Source organism: Oxyura jamaicensis, chromosome 5 (genome assembly GCF_011077185.1).
Source record: "Oxyura jamaicensis isolate SHBP4307 breed ruddy duck chromosome 5, BPBGC_Ojam_1.0, whole genome shotgun sequence".
Classification (NCBI taxonomy): domain Eukaryota; kingdom Metazoa; phylum Chordata; class Aves; order Anseriformes; family Anatidae; genus Oxyura; species Oxyura jamaicensis.
Genome location: NC_048897.1, coordinates 25131402 through 25140249, shown reverse-complemented (window position 1 = coordinate 25140249; position 8848 = coordinate 25131402). Strand labels below are relative to the sequence as shown.

The following is an 8848-nucleotide window of genomic DNA, read 5'->3' as shown; positions in this document are numbered from 1 at the left end:
AACGGGCCGCTGCCGCCGTGCGCGCTTATAAAGCGCCCCGGGTCAGGTGGTACCCCCCGCGAGATGTGATTGGCTGGGAGCCCGGCGGGCGCTCCCGGTAACGCTTCCGGGTGAGAGAGGCGGTGAGTGCCCTGTCCGCCGCGCGGCCGCCTCTGCCCCACGCCCCGGGCGGGCAGCGGGCCCGTAGCGAGCCTCCCGCGGCACCGAAGCGCCCACGGCCACCGAGAACCGAGCGAGGTGAGCGAGCCCCGCAGGGTGAGAGGGGAGCGCGCCCCGCGGCCGCGCTCCTTAACGCTCTGGCGCAGTGAGGCGGGGAAAGGGGGGGGGAGAGAGACTACATTTCCCAGCAGGCAGCGCGGCGCTGCCGCCGTGCCGCGTGGCACGCTGGGAGTTGTAGTTCAGCCCGCGTCGCCCGGGGGCCCGGTTTGTGGCAGCGAGGCGTCCGGGGGGGCTGGGGGGCGAGCGGGCGGGGCCTGGCCCGGGCGGGGGGTCCCGTGCCCGAGGGCCCCCGGGGCGGTTCCTGAGCTGGAGGCGTCCGGGTACAGCGAGCCTGGGGTGTGTCGGCAGGCGTGAAGGAGGCGGCGTGGATGGCGGGGGTGGAGCCGTGCGGAGCGCGCAGAATCCCCCAGGTTGGAAGAGACCCCCGGGATCGCGGGGTCCCGCCTCTGACCCAACACTGGCACCAAACCACGTCCCTCAGCTCTGCATCTAAACGTCTTTTACAGACCTCCAGGGATGGTGACGGTGGCTGCTGTGCTTGTTTTCAGGGGACCTCCTGAGCTGGCCCGGAGGAAGAAGAGCTGTGCCCTTGGCCTGGCAGCTGCAGTCCCTGGGCTGCACGCAACGTACCTGCGCCCCGTCCGTGCGGCAGCTGTCAGAGAAGCGCCGCGCTGCGAACCCGCCAGACGTCATCTCGAGACAGAAAGGCACTCGTTTGGGTGAATGTTCTCGTAGTCTGAGTAATTTTCTTTTTTTAAAAAAAGACATTTTACTATTTTTTGTTTCCATAATTGTAAAAGACTCACAGAACACGCATTTTGAAACGGAAGCTTATGCAGCGTGACGGCCCTCAGACCTTTATGATAAACTTTCCCACACAAGCTACTTTCCATGTTGCAGTTTCTCTCCACACCGTGAGCTGATAGCGAGATAACTTCTTGTGATGGCACTCTTTTCTCAAACCAGTCACCAGGGTTTGCAGGGTTTGCTGTGGAAATGTCGTATGTTCCAACCTGTTTCGAGATGTCAACAACTGTTTGCCGTCTCTTTTGGCATCCCCAGTAGGGAAAAAGTTAGCTCTTTCAGTTCCGTGACTTCTTCCAGCACTGCTTTACCCGTGGATCCCAAAGGAGCTGATGCCTTTCCTACCAAGAAAAGGTCTGAAGTTACTTACGAAGAAGAAGGATGGGATGAGGAAACTAAAGAAATACCTGAAGAGAAACCCCGCCTCTCTTCCTTTGCAGGAGCTCCCAAGAAACAAATAAGTCACATTGCATTAAGGCATAAGTTTGCCAAGGTACAGCCTCCAGAAAAACCTTTACAGGCTGAGGAATGGAATAGACTGAAGGAAAGCTTTCAGTCACCTGAAGTATTTGAAGAAGTGATGTTTAACAGTATGATCAGCTACAACAGCTCCATTGACGTGGCTAAGTCCTTGCTGACTCACATGGCAAAAAGTAACGGTGACATTGGGTATAACTTGTTGGTCAAATATCTGGCATTGTGTGTCCAGCAAGGGAAGACTTCAGAAATTTGTGATGTGTATGATATATTGAAAATCAGATTTAAGGTTTTAGAGAGTGGGGCTTACAATCTTATTGTCAGGGGGCTGGGTAATTCAGATCAATGGAGAAAGGCATTGACTGTTTTGGAAGAAATAAAAAAGGCTATGATTCCTTCACGAGTGAACTATGAGTCCTGTATCAAAGCAGCCTGCCGTCACCAAGAAATGACCCTCGCATGCGAACTTTACCATGAAATGTTGACTAAAGATTTGGTGCCAACGCTGGATGTGCTACAGACCTTTTTTGACTACAGCAGGGGTATGAAAGATCCTGAATTACAAAAAGAGCTGTTTGGTATCCTCTTATATTTCAGAGCGAACCAAATATATCCTCACAAAACACTTATGCGGAGTATAAAGCTGTGGTTTGAAAGGTAAATAATGTTCCAATAGCAAGCTCCAGTTCATGAAGGTGGGATTCTAATTATTCCACACATCAAACCTAATAAGATCCCTTAACATATTGCTTATGCTGATGGCTGAAAATGAATAAGCAGTTGACACAGTCCCCAAACAGAAATAGAATCTTCCACCTTCTAGCACCGTTAGCCTTGCCAAAACAGTGCAGATTGGGAAGTGACTTTTGCTAACAGGGGAAACTGATGGTAGAGTACGCACAGAAGTGAGGTCTGTGAGTGTAACTGAATAGGTGTACTTTTAAATAATGTTTTTGTTGTTGTTTTTCTGAAGAGCTGGTTAGCACTGGCTTTTACTAGTGAGCAGAACCAGATCCAATACAGAGATCTGAGTATACAACAAAGAATCACAGTATTTTTGGTTGCCTATTGTCTTAGTAAAATAAACAAGCATCATCAACAAAAAACATTAAAGAACCTGTGTGTATCAGAGCGTGCCATAGGAATGGAGGGGAGAAATGGGATGACTATCCCAAAGCCCGTGGCATGTGTAATTGTGCAGCCTAAGATAATAAATGCAGTGGCAAAGGGAGAGAAGTCTGCCATTTCATGTTGTCACATGTATTATTCTGGTTTGGATCTTGTGGGCAAAAAGGACTTCACATGAGTATGGTGGCACCACTAGTGGTGGGGGTGATGATGATGTGGTGACAAAGCCTCAATGCAGGATAAGCAACATTACTTGTGGAGTATCTTTCTGAATCTCTCAGGATAATGTGCACAGAATTCTTGAGTGCTTTCTCGTCTTGATTTCAGAAGTGCTTTATGAATGTGTAAGGCAGCAGCTTGAAATTGTCTGTGCAATCTCTATAAAAAAAATGTATACAGTTCTTAATATTTGGTGACAGTAAACTGGAGAGACTGGTGTTAGTTCTCTGCATGCTGTTAAATGCTGATGCATTATAGAATATTTTTAGACACTGCTAAATTACATATGAATCTTTGTACAATTTCCTTGCAGGGCTGATTGGTCTATTTTATTTCTAAATGTTGACCAGAATAGAATTGTTCCTTATCTGTAATTTAGGTATTGTTAAATAAGGATCTAATACTGTCATTTATCCTTCTCTATGTACGTGTTAGTATACCGGGAGAGAACTGGAGAGGACACCTGACCAACATCACCAACAGGTAAATGCAACGTTTTATTTAAAAGTGAGCTGTTATCCTTTGATAAATCTTGAGCTTTTAAAAAAAATAGTTTTTTCTATATCTTTGTATAAGAAAATATTTTAATCCTTGAGAATTTTCATTGTGTATGTGTGACTTCCCAGACTCCAATTTCCAACTCGTTCTTGTGCGTGAAACAAGACCCAAGAGGTAGAGCTGAAAAGGAGCTATACTGAGCATAGTCGAGACCAAAAAAAAACCCTCAAAAGCAAATAAAAACACAGAGAAAAATAATTTGAAAAATGCTATTTTACAGCATTGCTTATTTGTTTAATGTTTAGGAATTAAAGACTAACTTTTTGGTTGGCTTTACAATACTGTGGTTTAACAGGATATTTAGTAGAGCGGCTTTGGGGTGTAAACTGATGTCACCTTGAAAGCTCTCTGTTAGTATTCATTCCCTGCAGTAATTTGTACAGATGCAAGGGTTCTCCCTTCCCACCTGATTTGAGTGAAGACACAATAAATGATTCTTATGTTGGTTTTCCATAGTTGTAACTTGGGTGCACGTTTGTATTACTGCACAGCTTTCTTAATGTCTGTAAATTCCCATTGTACGGGTTACCATTCTGTTTGAGACCTAATTCTGTGTTTTTGTAGCAATTTGGAAACTGCAAATGTATTATAAGAACATTTAGATTAGGCTTTTTTGGTGATTCACAGCGGTGCGCTAAGTGGTGGTTCCTAATAATGCACTGCTACTCATAAGCAAAAGCACGCAGAGACTGATGCTTTTGAAGCCTGTGAAAGAATGGAGAAACTCCTGCCCTAAGAGCAGGGGTTGTTCACTGTAACGTGATGGGTTAATAGCACGTACGAATGTGTGTTACTGTACTGTACTGTGATAAATCACCAAAGTCTAGACAACCTTTTCAGCCTCTTTAAAACTCTGAAGAGTTTTAAAATTCAAAAGTTGCAGAAATTTATTTTCTTATTGTATAAGCTGTTACAGGCTTAAAGCGATTTAGATCACTTCGCATGCTATCATGGGTTATGGATCTATGAATGCAGCAGTGGCGAGGTGCGATGTAGCAGTTATTTTGTGATAACTGTATGAATACTTTTTATTTTGAAGTAAACAGCTTTCATGTAACCTGCCTGGGTAAGCATTCAAATAAAGTTAAAATGGTTTCAAGAAAAGAAAAAGAATATGTGAGTTTCGTTGTGTTTAAATTAAATGGCTTTTGACAGAAAGAATCCTTAGGTTGTAAGAAATTAATTTTTTTTTTGGCCTTAGCATAAAGGACAAAGCCCTTTTAAGGTACATCTGAAACGCATGTGGTGATTGCTACTAGACTCATCTCTGCACTCAGTGTAACTGGTGTCCAAAGGAACTATTATTGCCTAAGCTGAGCTTGAAAATTCAGTAGGCTTGATTATAGATTTTTTTTTTTTTTTTAATAAATACTGGCAGTTATATCTAATATATCTTGTAGTATATCTTATAGCCAGGATATTTTCTTCCTTCTCTGAGCTCCTAGTTTCTTTGATCAGTGATAGTCATACTCAGAAGCTTGAACCGTCTGCAAGCAAACCTTGACATCTGCTGACCAGTTTTACTGACTTTGAGACCTACAAAAGTGTTGGTTTTCCAAGATCAGCTATAGAAAGCTGAAGCTTGATTGTTTTTTTTTTGAGCCAATTATCACATCTGAGTTCTTGTTATACATAAGTGCTGTGATACTCTATCTCTGTCCCTCAAAAAAAGTGGTTTAACAGTCAGTGAGTTGTAAGGACAGGTACATATCTTGCAGAGGTGAAAGCTTTCTGTCTGGGACTTTCTCGGCATGAAATCATAAAATGGTCAGTGAGGTCAGCAATGCAATTAATGAATTCTTGGTTTGTTTTTAGATACTGGCCTAGGCATTAATGGGTACCAGACATCAGTTTTTGGCAGAACTTCACATTTCTGATTGCCATGGTTTAGAAAATTACAATGGCTTCCCCTTGGTATCTCCAGGATATCTTTGTGCAGAAAGTCAGAGAACAACTTGTTCTGTATTAACACCTGAAGCTCAAAGCCTTTGATTCAGTTCTGAGATTGTGCTTCTGAAAATAAGTTATTGTGTTGGATTTAGAGAAGAATGTTTATTTCTTCACTTAAAAGTATGCCCAGCTGGGTGAATATAAGCTTCTAAACAGAGCATGATAGGAAAGAAAAAATGAAGCATCAACAACATATCCTGCATATAAGAGCAGCCTCATTGGGAGCAAGCAGGGAAAATTCATTGTTTGGCAGCCGGGAATTATCAAAGACCTGTTCATACTAAGTGTTATTTAATTTATTGCCTGTTGAACAACCATTGGATTCTGCTTATTTTATTGGTACTGTGGCTGGAGTCTCCGGTCTGGTGATGAAGAGGCAAGGTGGATCTCATGGCTAATACTCTTTGAAGAAGTGCTTAAGAACTTTAACATACACTACAGAAATTCAGTCAGTTGTGTCTCATCTCTCTTTAATGTCCTTTCTGACCCTTTTTTTTCCCTTTTTCACGTAGTTATTAAAGAGTTAAGCTTGGAAACATTTCCAGCTTTAACCCACAATCACAGATGCACGTCATGAAGTATATATACCATGAAGTCTATTTTTAGCTCATTGGTTTGTCTTTAGAAAGCTTATCTGTGAAAGTTCAAAGCAAGTTTTTTAGGGGAAAAAAAAAAGTTCATGCAGTTCGCAACTGAAGCACTGAGACACGTGTTGTTTTTGTCTCCCCTGCTACCCACACCTTACTGATGGCTTTGTGGTAGGCCCAGAGGTTCGTGGCAATGGTGCATGACTCACACATTTCTGACCTGGGTATGGAGTTGTGCGTTGTCTTGCTGTACAGACTTTATTTGGAGGGGCTAAAGGGAGGGACAGTTGTGAAAGAGTCAAAAGAATGAACTTCTGTACTTGGAAGCTACTGCAATTTGATTCTATTCAGAACGTATGTTGGGGCAGAGGCTGTGGCTGTGGGACATGCAACAACTGAAAAAAGGCTAGATTTTTAAAAAGATTACCATTTTCTTTCTAACAGCATAGTTCTGGAACATTATACAAAAATCCAGAAGCGGCCACAGCTTTTTCACACGCTCTTGCAGAATTTTAGTCCTAAATCCTCAAATGTCTCTAGAGTTCACTCTGATCCTGATCCAATGGAAGCGCATAAAGTATTTCTGGTAACTACAGAGTGTTGGATGCATTCCAGAAAAAGTACAACTAATTTTCACATAATTTTACTCTGTTGGATTTGTTGGAAAGAAATGTGCTCAGAGTCAGACAAGTTAATAAAATTTAAGGCAGCTTTTCGTATTTAAAAGTCTTTTATTTTTATCTTCTTGTTTCACTATTGATGCAGTGGACAGTGCCCAGTTTGCAGCCATCAGTTGGAGGATAGTGAGCTCAGCGAAGAGGAGTATAACAATCTCAGTGAAAGAATAATAAGAGATGTGATACATGGAACGGATACTTTCAGAAAGACAAGTCCACAGGTAGGTCTTGCATGTTGTCAGGCTCATTGGCCAGGAGGGCGATATGTAATTAATATTAAATTTATTTGAAAACACCACAAATCTTATTTTTTCTTGGCTTTAAACGTTAATAAGTCATTAGATACTTACTCGAAGTATTATATATATATAGTATATGTATTCAGTTCTGTTGATAAAACGTGTCTAAACCTTGATCTCTTTAGTATTGTTTTTGTTCTTACATTTCCAGCCGGTCATTAATGGAGACTGAAATAATTAAAATGTAAAGGAAACTTTGAATTTTTTTTTTTTTTAATAAATGAAAAGCTGTGGAAATCTTTTAATCCTTCAAAAGCTACGTTTTAAGTACGGAATAAAGTTTAGTCACGAGAACAAAGTAAGACCTGTAGCATTTTGAGCTTGCAAAAAAGTAGAAGTCCTTGTGTTTCATAAGTTCAGTATCATGTATGAAGCTTGTGTTTATGTGCTTGCTGAATACTTGATGTTTCAGTTGGGTAGCTGTTTGCCAGAAACAATAAAGATCCCCTTTTCAGTTTGTTTACTCAGATTTTACAACCGACCAACCAATTACCCCTTGATTTTAAAGATGTACTTTCATATTTATAATTACAGTATACATCTGGAGTGTCAAGCTCTTCTAAGGATGTTGTGTACATAGGAGGGAGAGGGAGTAATTCCCATAGACTGTTACGTCTTGCAGTGCTGCTTCCTACTCGTTTTGTGTGGAGATGCAGCGATAGTGATACTGAATGAAGGTGAGCTCCACTAGGTGGAGCCCACACCACGTCTTGGGGTGGTTCTGCTTTACCTCTCTAAGCATTGATGTCATTTTGCTGCAGCTGGCACCTCTGTTCTGCACCGGTTCTGAAAATATGGGAGAGGATGCCAGGTTTGTTCTTAAGGCTGTCTGCAGGCACGGCCCTTGCACATGTATAGCAGTTAAAGAAACCTGAAACAGTTAATGTCAGGGTGCTTGTAGTGTATGAAGCCTGTTCAGATACCTAATTTCTACACAGATACTCTCCTCAGTTCAGGACTTTTGGCAGATCTGGCTGTGAATTATAGAGGGGAATGAAATTATCCTTAAAAATACAGCAATAATTTTAAGTATTCAGTGGGTACTGGTGTTCTGTAATATTACAAGATAAAGAAAATGAAGTGTTTTATTGCATGCTGTAGAACTAACTTTAACTCGTTCTCCAAACACCTTTGGGAAAATTCTAGTTGAGGTAGGTTTATTAAAAAAAGCAACAGCAAAAATTCAGAGCCTGAAACAGTTAACTGTCTAGTCCATGAAGCTTCGTTCACATTCTGTGTGGTGACTGCTGTCCTGTAAATTTCAAATGTGTGAAGTGCACAGGGCTAGATTAGCAGCACCCGCTGCAGGGGGGAAGCTCAGCTAGGGAATTCTGTAATGGGTCATTCATGCCCCAGTTGAGCAATAATGGAAATGAACCTGATGGATCTAGTGAATGAATGCGCTGTAATGAAACAATCCACGTTAAGTTTTGATGGCCGTAGATTTTGCTAATTGATGCAGTAGCTGAATTTCTGTCATTTGCCTCTCTAGGGCAGTTCCGTGATGGCCTTGGTCCAGGTGGGCAGCAGGAGGCTGGGAGGGGGTAAGCTCGGTGTGCTCACTGCTGGCTGCACGGCTCCGAGTCTGCTCCCGCTCTGAGAGCTGAGCGTGGAGGTGTGGCAGAGGCCAAGCAGCGTTGTGATGTGTTGGAGGTTTCCAGAAATAACTTTGGGACTTTTTGTTGCCTTTGTTCTGTGAAAGCAGACATGGCGAAGAAAGTATCCCGCCCCGTTTTGCTATGCCAGACTCTGAGACTTCTCCTGCAGCCAGGGTTTTCCAGAGAGGAAGCTAGGTGAGGAGGCTGAAGTCATGATGTAGGCAAATAAATGAGAGAGGGTGTTTTCCATTTTCCAGGCAGTCACGTTTTTCTAGTAGCTGCAATAGAAAATATTTTGACTTTCTATTCCCTGTTTTCATTTAACTAATTTT

The 8848-nt window shown here is 42.5% G+C and overlaps 1 protein-coding gene across 1 annotated transcript in view; it reads left to right on the top strand.

Moving 5' to 3' along the window:
• Positions 1-908: 908 nt before the first annotated feature.
• The window catches only part of PRORP (protein only RNase P catalytic subunit), a 45000-nt gene continuing 37060 nt past the window's right edge, over positions 909-8848 (top strand). The window contains exons 1-3 of the mRNA XM_035329265.1: positions 909-2157; positions 3283-3330; positions 6708-6840. Coding sequence (XP_035185156.1) covers positions 1163-2157; positions 3283-3330; positions 6708-6840 — 1176 coding nt within the window. The 5' untranslated portion in view covers positions 909-1162. The remainder of the gene's footprint in view (positions 2158-3282; positions 3331-6707; positions 6841-8848) is intronic.